The following is a 20,607-nucleotide window of genomic DNA, read 5'->3' on the forward strand; positions in this document are numbered from 1 at the left end:
CCTTTATAAGTCCAAACATAACTTCAATCGTCTTCCCACGCCCTTGCAATTTTTTATTTAGAGAGTTTAAATGTAATGTTAAATCAGTGAAAAACATTAATTTTGTTAGCCATTCTATGTCATCAAGTTCTTTAAAATCGACCCTATTGTTTTGTTCTTGTTCTTTCCGGTATATTTGCTAATTTCAACAGCTCCTCGCGTATTTCATTCCCTTTTGAATAAAGTGCAAAAATTGCTAATCGGGCAGACGAGTTTATGTCAGTTGTTTCATCCAAACAAATTGAGAAGAAATCGCAACTATTAATATCGGTTTGAAGTTGTTCGGAAATATTAATGCTCATTTTTAAAATTCTTTGTTTAATAGTATTTCTACTCATCTGTAATTCTTGTATTCTTTGGAGAATTTTTTCCTTATTATTGAAATCTTGGAACAAACTGGAAGCAGCTTTTAACATAAGTGTTTCTATAAACGTTCCGTCAGAAAATGGTTTCGAGTGTTTAGCAATCAAATAAGAAATTTCAAAACTCGCTTCTGTTATATTATTAGGAGTTTTCACAAATCTTGAAAACAAATTTGATTGTTTTCCAACATCTTTTAATCGTTGTGATCTTAATTCTCTTCTTTCGGCAATATTTTTTTCAGAAATTTCCCTGTGATTAGTTTCAAAATGTCGTTTAATAGAAGATGTTCGACATACAATAACTTCGGAACACAGACCACAACGACTCTTATCTCCATGTTTAATAAAGCCGTAATCAATTGTCCAAGATGGTAAAAAACTGCGAACATCCTGTAGTTTTTGTTTTTTTATTGGTGACATGTTAATGGGGTAAATAATTAAATCTAAAATTACACGATAAAAATTATATATATTTAAATAATGTTTATTTGTTAAATTAGTTCATTACCGAAATCAAGTTTACAGCTGTAAAAATATTTAGCATTAGAAATTGGTCGATGTTTTTCATTCACTTTCTATTAGAAGTATTTTCAATTAAAAATAACGGTAAAAAACTAAACACGACACGTGTTGTGTAAACTCAGAAAAACAATTATGACATTCACTCTTGCTAACTTCGCTCCAAATGAAATATGGATAATTTTTCTTACCCTAAAAACCACAACTTTTTTGTTTTAAAAAGAAAACTTCAAAGTTTACTATGTTTTTTCTTTTTTGAAATTTTTGAATACTCAATGCATTTTCAAAGCGGTTTGAATTTTTTTTCGTTTTCAATTTTTTGTCAATACTTTACTTACCCAGCATTTACACATACAAGTTACTTGCAAGCAAGTTTGTATAATATTAATTGTCAATTAGTTTTTCCAAATGTCAAATTACTTGCTATTATGACGTAGGCGTTTAGCAAGTTGATTTTTGAAAATGTCTTTGAGAAGAAAACAACTAGCAATATATATAATTGTTTATAAATTTTAGAAACCATAAGTTTGCTAAGTTTAATTTTTTCAAAACAAAATTCAAAAATTTTAAATTAAAAAAAAAAAAAATCAAAACAACAAATTTTTTTTTGTGAATTTCTCAATATGTCAAATTACTGGCAGCAAAATTTTCTTGCAAGTTGAACTGCAAGTAAACAAGCAAGTAGAAATATTTCAATGTGTTAGTAAAATTTTTGTATGTATTGCAACTTTCTTGCAAGTAACTTGTACGTGTAAATGCTGGGTTAGTGAAGTGAAAAAAAAACAAAAATAAAAAGAATATAACATTTGAATATGTTTGGTTTTGAATATTTGTCATTTCGCTATTAGGAAATTATCATTTTTAGGAAATTTTTCATTCAATCAATTTTTCAACGAGTTTTTAGATTTTTTATTAGAAAAAAAATCTATATAAAAATTTGTCGAGGCACAATTATAACGTGCCATCAAATTTTTTTTCCGTGCCAAGTTTGGCACGCGTGCCCTTTAATTGCCATCCATGATATAGACAATAATAAGCTTTGAAGCCCGTGTTTTTAATTTTACTACAATTGTAGCATTTTACTACATTTTGGCATTCTATACCACTTCAAAGCCATTTTTACTACTATTTTGCCTTTATTATTTGCATTTTATTTGGTTTATGAAAATGCCATTATTGTATTGTTAAAAGCACCACTTACACAAAAATAAGAAGACCTAAAAATATTTTTTGGTATATAGAGTTTTTGTTCTTCAAAATTAAAAATTATTTTCCAAAAAAAATTTATATTGTTGTTTAAGTTCTTGCTTTACGCAATATGTGAATTGACAATAACTAGATCAATGTGACACAAAAAGAAACTATCAAAAAACCAAAAACAAAATGTACCTACCTTTATCAAAGTCGAAAATATCAATACGTTGCGTAGGCGCGTAGCTCATTTGGGTGACTTGATTTTACATTTACGGATATAAAAACATTTTTACGCAAGCACTTGCTTGCATCCATTTAGTCAGACACCTTACTATTTATTTGGTGTTAATTTTTTTTTTTTCCTTTGTTCACTCCTAGAAGGAGCATAGTGCTAGTGCATGATTTCTCATGCACTAGTTTCATAGCGTCATAGGGTTTAACTAGGTAGGTGACTAGCCTGCCGTAGTTTTTATTTATATATTAATTATTTGAGGTTATTACTACGAAGGTCACTATTTATATTTCGGGTCCTGGCAATACTAGTGCTGCCAGGTGCAATCTGACACTTCCATTGGAAAGTTTGACATTTTTTAGGACAACTTCACTCAGAACGTTTTGTCATTCGAGCGCGAATTGTTTTGTTTACAGTGACTTGAAAAATTCATCTCGGTCAAAAAATGGAATTGTCCCGTGAAAATTTTCGTGCGATGATTTTTTACGATTTTCGGCGCGGATTATCGAGACAAGAGTGTCTCGATCAACTTGTTTCGACTTTTGGTAAACCACTGTAAATCGCTGGTACCAAGAGTATGGTTTCGGACGCCGTTCGCTCCAGGATGAATTTCGTGAAGGTCGGCCAATTTCGGTCGTTTTGCCGGAAACCATCGATGCTGTGCGCGAAATGATAATGATGGACCGGCATGTGACATACTGTGAGATTGAGGCATCCTTGGGCATTAGTTCCACCAGCGTACATAAGATATTGCATGAACATCTTGCCGTGAAAAAGGTGTGTTTTCGATGGATCCCAAAAAATTTGACGATTGCACAAAAGAAGGCTCGTGTCGATTGGAGCAAAGAAATGTTGAAAAAATTCAATCGCGGTGCGTCAAAAGACGTTTATAAGATAGTCACAGGTGATGAATTATGGATCTATGCATATGAGCCCGAAACGAAACAGCAATCGACCGTATGGGTGTTCCAAGACGAGCCAAATCCAACAAAAGTTGTTCGTGGAAGAAGCACATCGAAGCAAATGATCGCGTTTTTTTTGGTATAACCGGTCATGTGGCCACAGTACCTTTAGTGGAACGTAGGACGGTCAATTCTGAATGGTACACCACCATCTGTTTGCCGAAAGTTTTCGAAGAAATAAGGAAAACAAACAAGCGCCGGCGAATCATTCTTCATCATGACAATGCAAGCTCTCACAAATCAGCTGAAACAATGGACTATTTGAGCACTCAAAATGTCGAATTGATGGGTCATCCGCCGTACAGTCCTGATTTAGCACCCAATGACTTCTTCTTATTCCCTCACATCAAAAAAAAAATGCGTGGACAACGATTTTCAACACCTGAAGAAGCAGTCGATGCGTTCAAAAACCATGTTTTGGAGGAGTCTCAATCGGAGTGGAAAAAGTGCTACGAAAATTGGTTTCAGCGCATGCAAAAGTGTATTGATCTTCATGGGGAATATTTTGAAAAACAATAAAACCATTTCCAATGATGTTTGTTTTTTATTGCTAGACCCGAAATATAAATAGTGACCTTCGTATTTACTATTTATTTTTCTTAGTTTTTTTTGTTTTTAGCACTTTTCCAAAAAAATTTTTGAAAAAAGTGCTTATTAGTTTCACTCTGTGCGTCCGTCCGTCCGTCCGTCAGTCCGTCCGTCCGTCCGTGGACACTTTTTTTGTTTACAAAACTTCTACACCCTTGAAGATAGAAAGCTGAAAGAGATCTACACTAGAAACTTATTTCCGTAGAACAAAATTTTTACCTATCTCCCCCCCTCTAGAAGTTATACTCCCCCAAAACCCTAAAAATGGCCTTTTTTAAATATTTGTTACAATGAAACCATAAGCATTTTTGAAATTTTTCAAACGCAGAAAGGCAGTGGCTTGCTTCCCCTAGCGCGGTATACTATAGTTAAACTTTAGAAAAACAAAATGGCCGTTCAAATTTACCGTTATCTAAAGGTCTTTTTTCCAAATTTTTGATCTCGTTTTTCTTCTAGATCCTAGTCTGTAGAAGATTGAAATTTTAGGGGCTTTTAGATCTTAATAAATAGTTTATTTCGTTAGAAGAAAATTTTTTTCCATCTCCACCCCCTCTCAAGTTATCGCCTCTTGAAATTCGTAAAATTTGAATTTTTGACACCTTATATTTCCGAAACCGCAAGTTTTTTCAAATTTTTATAAACGCAAAAAGCTAACGGTAAATTCCGTGAAATTAAAAAATATAATTATTTTTCTTAACTCACACAATTAAACCTTAAAATAGAGCATTATGTTAACCCCTTTTTATATTAATTTTTGCTTTATTTCAAAGACTACATATATGCGTCATCCTAAATATAGGCAATCCTAGAAATAGTTTTATATATGAATGAAAATAATTTTAATAGTGTGGTAGGTACACATAGATTGTATTTTCACTTGTTGAAGGGAAAAGTGCTACAATACAAACCATTGGTTTGACCCAACTTTATTTTAATATCGAATATTAGGAATATTTGAAAATTACTTGTATAATATTTTTATTAGTATTGTATATTAAGTTATAATAATATTGAATATAATTTTTATAGTGACCTGACCGGGGTTTGAACCCGAGACCCTTCGGTTAAAGGACCGGTGCCATAACCACTGCACCAATGGTCAGATATTTGGTGTTAATGATAACTCTAAATTACTACGCTAAAACTCTCCATACTACTATTTTTACGACAAAATGCTACAGAAAAAGTTGAAATTAACAACACTGCTTGAAGCAGCCATATAAACGGGGAACATTTATATTACTACATCATGTTGTGTATACCTTAAATAGGTATGTACCGTATAGCAAAGTATGAAATTTTAAATTTATAACTATTACTTTCATACATTCGAATGTTTTCACCTAAATTTTATAAAATGAAAAATAAAATACGAAAAAAAATATTGTTATCAAAATAAAAGTAACAAAATTTTTACCTAACTTAATTTTATTTTATTTCAGTTGATTGTTTTTGATGCACTCGTTTGTTTACAATATTTCTTTCTTGACAAACAACTATTATTACCATCTATTTCTAAATAACAATGAAATATTTTAAGAATTTGGAAGCAAAATGCAAAAGAAAACTAACGGAAGGAAATGACATACCGTGAATAATGCCCTTACGACGTAAATTTTACAAAATATCAAATTCCAAAAAGTTTAGCAAAAGCTTGGACAAGTTGACATTGGACACTTTTCGTAAATGCGTTTTGTATGTAGTGGAGACCTAAAATAAAAGTAAATCAGGTATCGAAATAATCGAGCACGCTTTTCTTATACCTTATCATATAAATGTTGCCAGAAATAACCAATAAAAAAAACTAGCATATATTTTCAGCAATAAAGTACTAGTTATCAAGTTTTTTTTCTTAAAATGCAGCATAAAAATGCTACGTTTTTAATGATGTGGTAACGTTTTATAGAAATGAACATTTGCACAGAACTTTAAATTGAAATTTTCAAATAAACGTCAAAGTTGTATTGATATGGTAAAAATTGTATTCCAAAATGTATGTACGAAAAGCTTTGGTAATTTTTTTTACAGTGTAAATATATTAATACCGTACCTAAACCGTGACTTCAATAATGCCTTAAAAAAGATTTAAGTACGGTATTAAAAAGGTTGTATTACCGTCTCAGAGCTTTCAATACCTTTATATTGTAAAAAAAACTATTCAAAACTTTTTGGAAACATTGTGAACTTTACGTCGGAAGCGCATTATTGAAGTCATGTAAACTTTTTATACAGCATTATTGAAGTCACGCACAGTCATTTTTAATACCTAAAAAAGAAAATTGGAATTCTAGTGAACGAGCGAATTCTAGTGAATCCTTTCACTTTTGAAGAAGTGAACTAATAAGCTAAGTTCAATGAAGTGACTCGTTCTTTAAGATTAGTTCGTTCGCAAACGACACATGACTATTACTTAAGCAATAAAAAAAAATGCTTTGAAGACTTTTGTTCTACGTGAATTATCTATTCAGGGCGTTTCCCACCATGTGGCAAATAATGAAAAGGGGAGAAATGCAGATATACTCGTTTTCGAGCTACAGCCTTTTGAAAAAAAAAAAGATACCGAATTTTTTCTCCATATATATTAAATACTTAACTTTAGAACCATGTTTTGGCGAGCTATATCTCAAAAACAATGGCTCAAATCAAATTAATTGTAGGAAAAAAAATAAAGAGCAATGAATCATCTGTAAAACAAGCTCCCAATGATAAACTCTATATTGTATGGTGCCGAAGTTATAAGCATTTATTTATATGTTATTTTCTTATTTGCAACCTTACGTGAACCGCCCTGTATTACTTCATTTATTTAATAATGTTTAAACATTGAAAAAATATTGTCATAAAGGTAGCGTTTTGATTTGAGCAATGCACACGCATTTATTTGTAACTTCAATTTATAGTTACGACGAAATGTTTCATAATTGTAAAGGACATTGTTCAAGAGTTTTGTTTAAATTTATAAAAAAATTTCCTGGTGCATTTTTAATTCAAATCCCTTCAAACATATGAAATTTTTCTAAAGGTTTTGTATGTTTAAAATTTATACCGGATGTTGCTTGCAAAACTTCTTTAATAAAACTCTCAGAATTGTGAATTGTTGTTGCACCCAATATAACTTTATAACCAGCATTGTTCATTTGATGAACAGCAAGGGCTTCTTCATATGAGGCTCCACCAATTATGAAACAAATAACTTGTTGCGGAGGTCTCCTAAAAGAAGGAACATCGGAGCTTATATTAGGGTACATAGGATCCAAATCTCTTCCTTTAAATACTTCCTCAAGAATTTCTTTTAACAAACAAGTATGCTGAGTAAAGACGTTTTCAATTCCTTTCAATCCCTTAAAAACAAGTTTTTCAAATAACACCTAAATAAGTACACTAAATACCTTTATTAAATTCCTCGTGAGCTTAACTGCGTCAGCAATCCTTACTAAATTAAAAAGTTCTCCTTGTCGAGCATGCTGGCCAGCATACTCCAAAAGTCTAGGTACAACAAATGCTTTTCCACCTCTGTTTTTCAATGTCTGAAGCAAACTTAGAGTATCACAATTTGCATGTCTTTCGTATCTTAGGGCATAGAGACAAATTAATTTCAATGCATCGTCAAGTGAAATTTTTTCATCAGCTACTAATTTTTTCACTCGTTGCAATTGAGCTGAGTGATCTCCTTTACAAGCCATTTCCTGTTCCAGCTCGCTAATATCAAACAACATTCTTTTTGCCGTCAAATTTGATAATTCACCTACGACGCATACATGTTTAGTAACTGTGCCAGACATCTTTCTAAATTGAGGATACGTTTCAACAAAATTTTTCATATCGGCTATGCTTTCCACTTTTCGTTGGTCTTTAGCCTTTTTTTGAAATTCTTCCATCAAACTTTTTATTTTTGAACCAATTTCACCAAAATTTGAATACATGTTTGCTGCGTAAAAATCATCCTGTTCTGCCGATAGAACTACTTCTTTTAAATCTTTTGGTATTCCTACAACTTCCGATAAATCAACACGATTGTTATTTATCGACAACAATTCATGAACCATAGCTTGATAAGTCCATTGATGCAACAAAGGTGTCACTGGATCATCTCTTCTATCTAAAATAAGAAGCAGGGGTGGGGGGACCCCGTTATTATCATATGCATTAAAGTCAAATAGTGTAGACTCTTTAGTAATTTGATCATAAATTTGTTTGGCTAAGGTCTGAGCAGGCACACTTCCAGCGCGGTATCTAATAACAGGTTGAAATTTCAAAGATAGTAAGATTGATGTGATGCCTTGCAATGTTCTTGTAAGAGCTTCGGGTAACCAAGCTAAATGTGACATGCAAAATGGAATGTTTAGTGAAAATAAGTTTTGATTAACGCACAAGTAATCAACATATATTTCTTTTATTTCACGCACTGATTCACTTTCGTCACATTCTGCCAACATTTTTATATCAGTTCGAGGAATGATGTTGCTGAAATCTAAATTTCTTTTTAATATAAAATAATTTATAATTTAACACAACACTTACAAATATAATACGCTCCATATTTTGGACTGCGTAATTCTTCTGCCAACAAGGCTAAGTTTTGTTTTGTAGGTCTTATGAAAACTATACATTTTAAATATTTTAGTCTTTCATTTGATCTACCAGAATCTATCCTCTCAAAAAGGTAAACCTCTTTCTTAAGCATATCCGATTGGCTCAATGCCATTGATATAACACTAGTCTGAAAAGATCATATAAAAGGACAATTGAAAAGTAATATAAATTATTTACCGTTTCTTTGTCCATTAGAATAATTTTCATACCCGGGCCAGATTCATTTGTTATTTTTTCAATATACAATTTAACAGCCGTTACTACATTCATTGTAAATCCACATTAATAATTGTATTATAAAACTTCAATTAAAATTTACACTTTTCTTATAATAAGGCTAACATCAAGGTAATACACCCCTTTAATTTGGTAGCTTTGAGTGACGGTTGTTAATATTAATGTTTATTGTATGTAATTAATATTGAAACTGACACAACAGCTAAAAGTTTTACAATCAGTAAAAAAAATTTGAGAAAAACTTTTGAAGGCCCATTACCTGCGTTTACACGACCAATTTTGCATCAATGGTTGAAATTGGTTTAATTTGCTTAACAAAAAGCTTTGGGTTTGTTTGCAAAAGGAGTAAAGCATGTCAACCAAGGTATATATATGTCAAAGTAGTTGTCTATCTATATATCAAAGTAGTTCGACTTATTCCATTCCGTTATTTTTCGTTTGTTTTGCTTGCTACTTCCAAAATCTTAAAATATTCCATTTTTCTTTGAAAATAGATGGTACGAGTAATAAGAAATGTGTAGGCAAAAAAGATACAAAATATTGTAAACAAACGAGTGTATCATCAGCATCGAACTGAAATAAAATTAAATTAAGTTAGCTAAAAATTTTGTTATTTTTATTTTGATAACATCAAAACTTATTCTTCATATGTATTTTATTTTTCATTTTATAAAAGATTTCAGAAAGTTTAAAAATTCGAATGTATGAAAGTAATAGTTATAAATTTAAAATTTCATATCTTGTTAAAGAATGAAAGGTATGCATGCGAACTGTCTGGAATAATACTTTTTGAACAAAAAAAAAGAGAAAATTATGACATTGTCATTTTCTCAATGTTTTGGTTTAAAGTTTTTTCAAGTTTTGTAAAGTAAAATGTAGTGTTTTAACAACTTTTCAAATCTTACAGCTGTCGAAATATATGTTTTTCTTGTTTATGTCAGAAGGTTTTATTTTAGGAAAAAAAAATTTTCATTAACAATGACTTTTTTTTCTAAACTTTTCACTTAAAAATTAAATAAATTAATCAAAATAGGTTCGCAAATGGTTTTTTCTAAGTTTCACACGTACATATATGTATAATTCAAAATCAAAATTTTCGGTTTTTTGTATAGCAAAAAAATGTTTGTTTACGTTTGATGAATACGTTGAAATTTGACGTTTATCGCATATTTACAAAGTTTTTTCAAGTTTTCTGTCTGGTCTATTTTTTCTTTAAATTAGATTTTTTTTTATTTTTGAGAGAAATTTCGTCATTGTTTCTCTTTTTAAAGTTTTTGTAAATTTTATCCCAAACAGACTTAATATGATGTAGAAACACGCCTGATAGAAATAGAGGCTTGGACCCTAAGAGAATTAAGATAAATTTCCCACAAGATCAACTTTTTTCAAATTTTTAATTAGAAAAAATTAAAATTCAATCCTTTTCTACTTTACTAGTGCTTACATTCTTAAAGTTTTGTGTTATTAAAACATTAAAAATATTGATATTAAAAACCTTCCAGATTCTGTTCATTTTTTTAAGATTTCAATAAATGCTACAATACAAGAACAAAAAATAGTGCCATTTTCTTTTCAAAGTATTTAGTTGAATTTGGTGTATTTTTTCAAATTTGAGAAAATTTACAATTGAGATTAACAAGTTTGTTAATTTTGTATGTTATGTCTCCCAATATGCATACTTATATAATCACGTATATATCAATATAATTTTCATGAGTATATTATGTTGGTTAAATTTATATGCTTCATAATTCATAAAAATTATTGCATATGTGAATTATTTTTATATTAAAAGTCCATATAATTCTTTTTAGGCATATATTTGTGATTTTGATATTATTGAGAAATATTTTCACATTGTTAGTAAGGCTAATTCACTAATTAACCTAAACTACCTCATTAGTAACTTTAAAACTTATACAAATATGTATTTTTTGTTGTTGTTTTAGAAAAATTATGATTTTTGCCTATTTTCATTTCGAGTTTTCTATACGAAAAGTTGATTAAAACCTAAAAAGTTTGATATTGCAATGAAATTTGGAGTTTTCTGAGCAACATTTCAAACATTCAAATTTTAATAATTTTGATTAAATATATTAACGAGTTTTTTCCGCATTTTTTTTGTGTCGCCATGTCAGGCGATATCTCAGAGAATTGAGAGTAAAAAATGATAATCCAGTGAATAAAAAAAAAATTTGGAGCTATATATTTTAGTCTAGGGTACACGACAAAATATGTGAACTGTCACTCTCTCCTAGAGTCAATGCCTGTATTTTTGTCAGCCGCGGTAAACACATAAATCGCGACATATTTTTGTTATTTTAAATTTCTTATACAAAAATGAAATTTTGAGTTTTTAAATAATGTTAACAAAATTTTTAAATAATGTTTACCTCAATTCTGATTAATTTTTTTTTTCTTTTATTTTATTTTTCCAATAATGTCTTTATATCTAACAAGTCCCAATGCTCAGAGAGAAACTTGAAAGCACGATCTTATTTTATATGGGTTTTTTTAAATTGAAGTTGCTATTTTTTGAGAAGAAATGTTAAAATAGATTCATACTTTTATAAAGCAGGTAAAATTCCAAAATATATTTAAAAAATCAAAAAAGTATATTAATATTTTCATAAATAATTATTTTAAAATTCTTGAAACAGCGGAAAAACAACAAGCACAACCTTCGCCTTCAACGTTTTATATGTTACTGAAAGCCTTTTATTATTTTTAAGTGAACAGCTTTTTTTTCTCATAGTGTAAGTTAACTAAAGATATGGGAAGTAACTTTGGTGTCAAGTTGAAAATATAATTAATAAAATATAATTATTAAATATTGATATGAATACATATTAAAGAAAAAATTTTAAGAGGGAATTAGAAAATAATATCTAAAATACAATCAAATATTATTTGTTAAATACAAATTTTATATAAACTTCAAAATTTTACCTCTATTTTTATTTGAAAAAATATTAAAAACTTACTATCATTTATATCAATTACCTAAGAAAAAAAAATATTTAAAATGTTTGGAAATAACAATCATATATTTTTATGACCGGATTTGAATATTTTTTTATTTTTGAAATAAATGGTATTTTACCAAATGACTCAAAAATTCCGACTGTAAAAAAACAGGTATTTTAAAATTTTTGTTATTTATGTAATATTCTTTCCGTTCAGAATTAAGATCGGTCATACATACATATGCAGGGACATTTTATAAATAGACATTGCTCTTGTTTACCTGCTAATAAAATATGCAAAATTTTTGAAGCACTCAATATAACATGTTTGAAATAGTTTTAAAATAATTATTTAGAAAAAAATTTATTAGAAGTAGGTACATACATATTTATTTTTAATAACTTAAAAACTAACTGAAATTATTTGAAACAATTTTATAAGTAACGTATAAATAACCGAAATGAGATAATTCAAATTGTTGAAATGTGTCAACCTATATTACTTTTATTAACATTTTTGTTAGCCGACACTACTCAACTTACCTTATTGGGAAATACAAAATGTGCATGAAAAATCATACATCCTTCCTCGTTAACATTTGAAACCATACTGAAATATGAATTTCAAATTTTTTATCATTTTTTCTTTCCTCCTGCCTTTCTTTCTTTTTCGTGCAATAGAATTTAAATGGGAAGCTTTTTAAAAAATGTGTATAATATCCTGAGATTTTTTAAAATATTAAACTCTTTTTTACGTAAAAAAAAGAAAAAAATATGACACGATCAGTGGCATTTAAAGAAAAAACCAGCAACGAAGCCAAAAATTCGTAATATTTCGTAAGAAAAATTGAGTATTGGGACTTGACATTAGTTGCAATAATATTTCAAAATAATGTAATAATTGAATATTAATATGTGCAGAGGTAAATATGTACAAAATATTACGTATATTTTTATGTTGTTCTTAAATTGCCATGTCAGACAACGCAGATAGACTGCCATTAGTAGATTTAATCAAATGTAAGGAATAAAAAATTACGACTCAAAAATGTTTGGCGTTTTTTTTCTGTACAAAATTTAATTATTTGTTCTGATTAATGTTGTTTTATTAAGTTTTAATTCTGGGAATAATTAAAGAATAATAATTTCGTTTTGATTCGGTCGTTAAAGGAAAAAAAGAGCGCAAAAAATTAAGTAAAAAATTTTGTTCAAATTTAAAAAAAAAAAAAATAATTATAATTTTTATATAAAATAAATGTACCTTCATATATAATACCCTAGTATAAAGCAATTCCATAGTCAAAGTTTTGGGCATATTGTGAAATATATAATTTACATAATACGCACGTACATTGTGATTTCCCGGACAAAATTGTGGAGGTTAGGGATTTGAAGAAAGCTTTGGATCCCCATTAAGAGCACCTAAATTAAAATCAATATCGCTTCCAACCAGTGTTGTTAATTTTACCGCAATTATAGTATTTTACTACATTTTGGCATTCTATACCACTTCAAAGCCATTTTTACTACTATTTTGCCTTTATTATTTGCATTTTATTTGGTTTATGAAAATGCCATTATTGTATTGTTAAAAGCACCACTTACACAAAAATAAGAAGACCTAAAAATATTTTTTGGTATATAGAGTTTTTGTTCTTCAAAATTAAAAATTATTTTCCAAAAAAAATTTATATTGTTTTTTAAGTTCATGCTTTACGCAATATGTGAATTGACAATAACTAGATCAATGTGACACAAAAAGAAACTATCAAAAAACCAAAAACAAAATGTACCTACCTTTATCAAGGTCGAAAATATCAACACGTTGCGTAGGCGTAGCTCATTTGGGTGACTTGATTTTACATTTAACATTTTTAAAATAAACATATAAAAACATTTTTACGCAAGCATTTCCTGCTAAGCATCTATTTAGTCAGATGCCTTACTATTTGTTTGGTACTAATGATAACTCCAAATTGCTAAACGCTAAAGCTCTTCATACTACTATTTTTAAGACGAAATACTACAAGTTCAAATTAACAATACTGCTGCCAGCAAAACAGAATCTATTCCTGGTTGTTTGTAATCAGTCCAGAATCAGTCAAAAAAAAAAAACAATTTCTGTCTACATAGGAACGTAATGCATATAATTCTGTCCGGTATTAGAAAGTTTTTATAAACTTAAAGTCTTACAGCTGTCGAAACATCTGTTTTTCTTGTTGTAAGATATGTGTTAGCTAGTTTCAGTGAAAAAATTTCTCGTTGCTTGGTTTGAAGTTAATTAATTTATTTATTAAAAATCTGACCTATTTATACAAAAATTATACTGGCTAAATATAATTATTTCCGACAGAAATATGTAGATTAGTAAGCGATTTTACGCATTTATAAAATTCATAATTTTCCCATGTTAACTTACGTATCATATAGGTTTCAAATTTACTTAAAGTACAATATTAACAAATAAAATAAATGTATTTTTACTCCTACTAAAATATTGTGAGAAAGTTATGTATGGGAAAATATTTACATTAACTAACTATAATGTTTGCAAGTACATGTGCGTTGGTATTAGGTTTTGACAATTAGAACTTTGGCAATTTTGGTAATTTAAATAAATAAGAAAATAATAACAAAAATTATAGGATTGAGAATAATTGTTGTTACACCAAAGAAGGTTTTATTTTCGAAAAAAACTTTTTTCATCAACAATAACTTATTTTCCAAAACTTTTCAATTAAAAATAAGATAACCAAAATGGGTTCAGAAATGGTTTTGTTTAAGTTTTTAATGTTTAAGTATAACAAAAAACCAAAACTTTCGGTTTTTGGTATAACCAAAAAATATTTGTTTATTTTTGATAAATACTTTGAAATTTCACGTTTCACATATTCATAAAGTTTTCAAAAATTTTTTCAAGTTTTCTGTCTGGTTTATTTTTTTTTAAATGAGAAATAAATAAATTTATTTATTAATTTATTTATTACTTTTATTAAATAAATTTAAATTTTTTTCTTTTTGCGAGAAATTTCGTCATTGTTTCTCTTTGTGAAGTTTTTTCAAGTTTTATCCCAAACAGACGAAGTATCTATCCGGCCACCAAGCTGAAGTTATTTTCCGAAATATTGTGAACTGAGTACGTTTAACAACTTTTCTTAACGTTATTTTCAATCTAATATTTTCAAAGCAATGTTATATATTCCGATCAATTTTTTTTAAATTTTTTTGTATGCTTTTAAAAGTATTTAGATTATAATAACTTTTTTTTACTTTTTTTTTTAATTTTTTTTTTAAAATTTATCTCTTTGAATCTATTAAGGTTCGCTGCGTTAAAATTGCTATTTTTTTTTAAATACATTTTCAAAATATGTTTAATCAGTAGAGCTAAAAATATTTATCAATTTCCGACACTGCTTCAATATAAACTAGGTATAAATTTGGAATTTATTTTTGATTTAATCTCTGAGGTTGGTGGCCTGATAAGTACGTGCTGCATTGACAAAGAAGTCCTGCATGGAACAAACAATCACGAAAAAAGTGAAAACTAGAGCAAAAACTACTCTGAATATTTCCTAAATTAAAGAAGCAAAAACAGGAATACATATATGTAAAGCAGGCACTCTTAAAATGTATAAAGTACTCTTAAGTCAAAATTTCGAAATTGAACGTATGGAGAACATTAGACTCAATTACATACTTTAAGGGTGCAGGCAGACTTGATTGGCCTTGATATTTTTGTTATGTCAAGGTATTTATGCAATCGAAAGTTGAATATTTTTTGATTAATTAATTGGTTTTCTAAATCAGGGCTGTCATTTGATTCTTTGGATGGGGAGCAAAAATATTCAAAAATTGGAGCCATTTCTAAAGAAGTGGAGCCAATTCCTATATTTCATAATAAAAATACAATTTATTGCCTAACGAATACAAAAACAAATCGGAAAAACAAAACAAAACTTTGAACAAAAATTATAAACAAATTAATAAATACATTCGAATTAAAAAATATCGCAATAGAAACTTAAACTTAAATAAATATTTTTTACATGAAACTTCATATACGTTTACACATTTTTTAAAGTTTAGGGCTTTAGGCTCTAGTGCCTTATTCATTTTCTCAAATGTAGATTTCCTTATTCAACACTATTTTAAAAAGAGTATTTCAAATTAAAAAATGAGTACTTCAAATTTTCTTACTGTAAGTTTAATAGTTAATAAAATCACAACTTGGTTCCTACCTTTTCGCGTCAATATTTTTAAATAATTTCTTTTGATTTTAAATGTTGCTCACCATTTCAACATAAAAGCAGTTTCTCAATTTAGTTTTAATTAAATTATCAGAAGAAAATACCCTTTTAGCTTCTGCACTACAATACGCTTAACTGATGGAGCTTTGAATAGGTTTCTCAAATTTTCAACCATATACTCGGTCGGCTTCAATTAAAATGTCAAAATCGCAATATTATCATCTATTGTAAAAATTCTATACAAACATATTTCTTCTGCTGCATTTTTCTAAGTTTGGTTATTTCACGCTTGAACTGACTAATTGAATAACTACTATAAAAAGATAGGTGGCGGCTTTTGAATTAGCAGGAAAAAGTTTTTGTATGTACATAATTTCGTTAACCAAGGTTTTCTCAAAAAATTTTTAAATATTGCAAAAAAGTTTTTTATTACTGAAAAATTTTTTCAAAAATAATTAACAATATTTTTTCGGGTCCGACTGAAGCAAATTTTCAAATCAGAGCCAAACAACAGCCCTGTTCCAAATTATTGTACATAGGCACTTTAAAAAATGAAGTAATTTAAATAATAATACATGGACAGACCATAGTCATATTATACTATATGGACAGAGAGTAGCAGATAATTTTTGGAGCCAGCACAGAACATGATTTATATACTGCAACATAAAAATTGCTGCCAGTGTAAACCAAAAAGTAATAATAAAAATATTATTAATAAAAATTAATAATCCCCATTGAATTTTTTGCGGGAAATTTTATAGAAAATGTAAAAGCAAAATTATTAAAGTTTTATTATCTCGTACAACAACTGATGTTTTTTATTTTATCTATTAAGTAATTTAATAAAACTTAGAATTTTGAAAAAAAATTTCTTCCACAAATTATAGAAATTTTTTAATATTTCGTTCTGATTGTGGTGATTCCGTGTAACGACGAATTCAAATTCTGTGTAGAAAGAATAATCAGAAAAATAATGTTCGATAATCAGAAAAAGAATGTTTTGGCGATATTTTTTAGTAACGAAAGCGGGCTTCTTTTTCATAATGTGAGGTTATTACTCAAGATAAAATCAAAAAGCGACTCACCTCTCGTGTTATCATCCAAGCCCCCCAGATCACGTGATGTGCATTGGCATCGCCCGCAATGATGAGACCTGTGCTGAAAGACTGTCCCTGGTCCACCAATTCCATCAGATTACTGCGAGGATGAAGAAGCGCGGAATTCGTCGGTCCGTCCGTCGTAGATGGAGAAAAAGCGCAGCCGATGCCATTTTGGAGTGGCGAAGATTTCTCTGCGTTATTCAAAGCATTACTACACTCGCCAACGGCCGCGGGATCCCGTTCTGAGACCGATTCTTTGTCGTCCTCAGGTATCTGGGTCCCCTTCATCTTTGTGTCCAAATTTTCTACTAACGAGGAGAACTATTTATTAGAGTCTGAAAGCCGTAAAGTTTTAGACTTTTACAACTTCGGGTCGTCTAAAAGAAAAACGACATTAAAAATTTGAAAAAAACGGATTATAAATAACGGTAAATTATAAAAAATAAAAAAAGTTAAAACATTAAAACTTAAAATAATAAAGTTAACAATAAAATTAGCAAAATTGTTTCACATACCAAAAAGAAAATGAGCAAAACTTAGGGAAGAAAAAAGGAAAAACTCAACAAAGACTTAATTAATTTTTTACATTAGAGCTACAGATGTCGATATTATGCTCCTCAATATAGGATGGTTCCACTTATTGCAATAAATTGCAATATTCTTCCGGCTATTCTTTTAGTTTGGCTTGTAGGAAAGTTTGTAGAAGGTACATTTTAAGAATTATCTGTACTGTGTTGCAGGTTTAACCATGGACATTAAAAATACAAGACAGTTCAACACGAATAAAAAAAATTTTTTTCAATTTTTATAGTCGGAACCAAACATTTTCAGAAAAAAAATCGTAGAGCAAAAAATAGATAAGCAATATTGTTATAGACTATACATATGTGTAGGCAAATGTTAATTAGGTATAAAATATATACAGTAAAACACGGTTAAGTGGATCACGCTTAAGTGGATTTCACGCTTAATTGCATCAAATTTTCGTGGCTTGTACTTTTTTCGATTTTTTCATATAAAAAAATTCGTTTAAGTGGAATTCGGATAAGTGCACAAAACGCTTATCTGCACATATATTTTTTCCCTCATGTAATACGAGTACTTAATATGTAAATTTATTCGGTTAACTGCACATCCCTGTTTTTATTAAGCATAAATGTCAAAAATGAAAAACTACACTCTCAACTACAAAATAAGAAAAGCAACACTATGTAGCTACACAAAATATTTTAGTTTCTGTCATTGTCAAATTTTGAGTGTTGAAAAATTTAGAACCAGTTTTTAATAAATTCAATTCTTTGACATTGGAGGTAATTTTTTAAGTCGAATTCGTATAAGTGGAAAACACGCTTTAGTGGACAAAATTTTCTTGGCTGATCGATTTCCACTTAACCGTGTTTTACTGTGTTTGTATTATCTGTACATAAATACACATGATGTATGTAAATAGTTATTTTATTTTTTAAAAATGTACAAGATATTAGAACCTGAAGGAAAGCAGATGCAGAGAAGACAAGATCCTATAACAGAGCTTATATACAAGATGTTTGTAGAAAATAAGGGGAAGAAGTCCAGGGGATATCAAGGCCATAGAACTAAGAGAGCAATTAAGAAGAACGATGCTCACAGATGGAAAACAAGACATAGACACTAAGAAACATGCAAAAATATCAAGAAAATAGCCAGAAGAGATAAAAGGGAATACTATAGCGCAATAGCCCTCCGGGCCCAACAAGTCACTGACAGAAATGATAGCAAAAAACTATTCAAAGAAATTCAAACCCTATCTAAAAGAAACCCGAGTAGGAGAAATATTATCAAGAACAAACAGAGCTACTAACAACAACACAAGAACAAATAAATAGATGGAGAGAAATAACGCTGCTAAATTCACTAAACAAGATACTGGTCCTAAGAAGATATCGCGGCTGTACTGGGCAGTCCAATACATTAAGAATAATAGCAAAGCAAACAGTCGAATGGAGCAGCCCCGTAACGAAACAGGGCTCCCACAAAAATTGTAAACATGATAACGGCACTCTATCACAACTCACGAGCTGTTGTCGCACACAATGGCAGTTTAAGCGAATCAATAAGCACTGAAGTTGGTGTAAGACAGGGGTGCCCGTTATCACTGTTACTATTCATCACCACTCTAGATGAGTGCAAGAGAAAAGTGAACAACATACACAAAGGCATATCATGGGGACTGATACCTAAGCTGCAGGATCTCGATTACGCAGATGACATAGCTCTTCTCACACACTCTGCATAGATATGCAAGTAGGGATAGACAAACTGAAGTACTCGGCGCAGGAGATAGGACTCACCATAAATAAAAAGAAAACTAAATTGACGAAGATGAACACAACAAGCCAGAACCACATATATAAAGATACCCCAATGGAGGAGGTAGATAACTTCAATTACTTAGAATCTGCTATATGGAAACGCGACATGGTTGACAACAAAAGCAACATCACAAAAGATACAGGTCTTCCCTTACAGATGCCTCAGAATGATATGTAGGGTCTTCTGGCCGACATATGTAAAAATAAGAAAAAGGAAATGGATCGCCCCACCTAGAAACAGATGTAGCTAGACAGGCCCTGTAATGGAATCCCCAGGGCAAAAGAAATGTGAGAAGACCAAGAATGACTTGGAGAAAGTCGATACAGAAAGAAATAGAATGTACAAAGAAGACTTGGTCAGAAATTAAGAACATAGCCCAAAATAGAGTAGGGCGGCGAGGTTATGTGGAGACCCTGTGTTTCCTCGGTGAATTGTAAAAAAGAAAAAAAAAATAACTGAAACACCAAATACAAATTTTTAATTAACAAAAAACTTTATTTCACAATATTATATTTCATAATTTTATTGTGAATACATAATTTACAACAAAAAAAGAAACTTAATAATATATCCTATATTTTTATTAAATTTTTTTAATTATTGAATTTTTGGAAAGAATAATATTATATTTTTCAAAATTAATCATTCTTTTAAAAATCAAAGCTTGAAATTATTTAACAATGTTTTCTTAAGATTCTTAAAAACCTTGCATTGAGAAATTTCAATATTTTTCTTTTTAAAATTACATTTTATATGTGCATTACCATTATATAGCACTGAAATAACATTATGAAGCGGTTGAAGAATTAACATACTTTTTCTTTCATATTCTTAAAAAAGTAAATTTTTCAGCAAAGTCGAAATCAGAATATTGAAGATTGAGAAATAGTTCAAATTTACAAAATTTACAAACACATTGTTGATTATTTTTATGTATTAACTTTTTTCTATTCTATTATATGTACATATGATTAGACAAATATAATAATATAAAGCATGTTACATAAAAGCCAGATTATTTGAAACAAAAAAAAAGTTTTGATAATTTCATTATTTTTTTATTTCTTTTGTTTATATTTTATTTCATCTTCTTTCCATTCCCTCTAAGAATAAACAGTATAATCCAAAAATAGTGTATAATTCATAGTGTTTAAGAATAAATTGGTTAATTGTTGTACATGTTACATTTAAGTTAAGTAGATATAGCTAAAAA

At 29.2% G+C, this 20,607-nt stretch overlaps 1 protein-coding gene across 3 annotated transcripts; it reads right to left on the reverse strand.

The window, feature by feature from the left end:
- Nucleotides 1-5,306: 5,306 nt before the first annotated feature.
- On the reverse strand, nt 5,307-9,276 carry LOC129613887 (vacuolar protein sorting-associated protein 45). 3 transcript variants are annotated; one of them, XR_008697346.1, is made up of 6 exons: nt 8,986-9,276; nt 8,667-8,928; nt 8,418-8,616; nt 7,286-8,367; nt 5,486-7,237; nt 5,307-5,411 (listed from the first exon to the last, which is right to left on the reverse strand). XR_008697346.1 is itself a non-coding variant. In XM_055528196.1 (5 exons), the coding sequence occupies exons 2-5, from the start codon at nt 8,757-8,759 to the stop codon at nt 6,884-6,886; spliced, it is 1,728 nt and encodes a 575-aa protein (XP_055384171.1). In that variant the 5' UTR covers nt 8,760-8,928; nt 8,986-9,276; the 3' UTR covers nt 5,313-6,883. The 3 variants fall into 3 exon arrangements, 1 of the variants encoding a protein (XP_055384171.1); XR_008697347.1 differs by having other exon boundaries at nt 5,313-5,606; nt 5,660-7,237; XM_055528196.1 differs by having other exon boundaries at nt 5,313-7,237.
- Nucleotides 9,277-20,607: the final 11,331 nt, after the last annotated feature.

Source organism: Condylostylus longicornis, unplaced genomic scaffold (genome assembly GCF_029603195.1).
Source record: "Condylostylus longicornis isolate FDR11 unplaced genomic scaffold, ASM2960319v2 ptg000094l, whole genome shotgun sequence".
Lineage (NCBI taxonomy): Eukaryota > Metazoa > Arthropoda > Insecta > Diptera > Dolichopodidae > Condylostylus > Condylostylus longicornis.

Coding starts and splice junctions, on each gene's coding strand:
- LOC129613887 (XM_055528196.1), bottom strand. CDS start 8,759: ATGAATGTAGTAACGGCTGTTAAATTGTATATTGAAAAAATAACAAAT. Junction 8,368..8,417: donor ATATGGAGCGTATTATATTT/GTAAGTGTTGTG, acceptor AAAGAAATTTAG/ATTTCAGCAACATCATTCCT. Junction 7,238..7,285: donor TCACGAGGAATTTAATAAAG/GTATTTAGTGTA, acceptor CTTGTTTTTAAG/GGATTGAAAGGAATTGAAAA.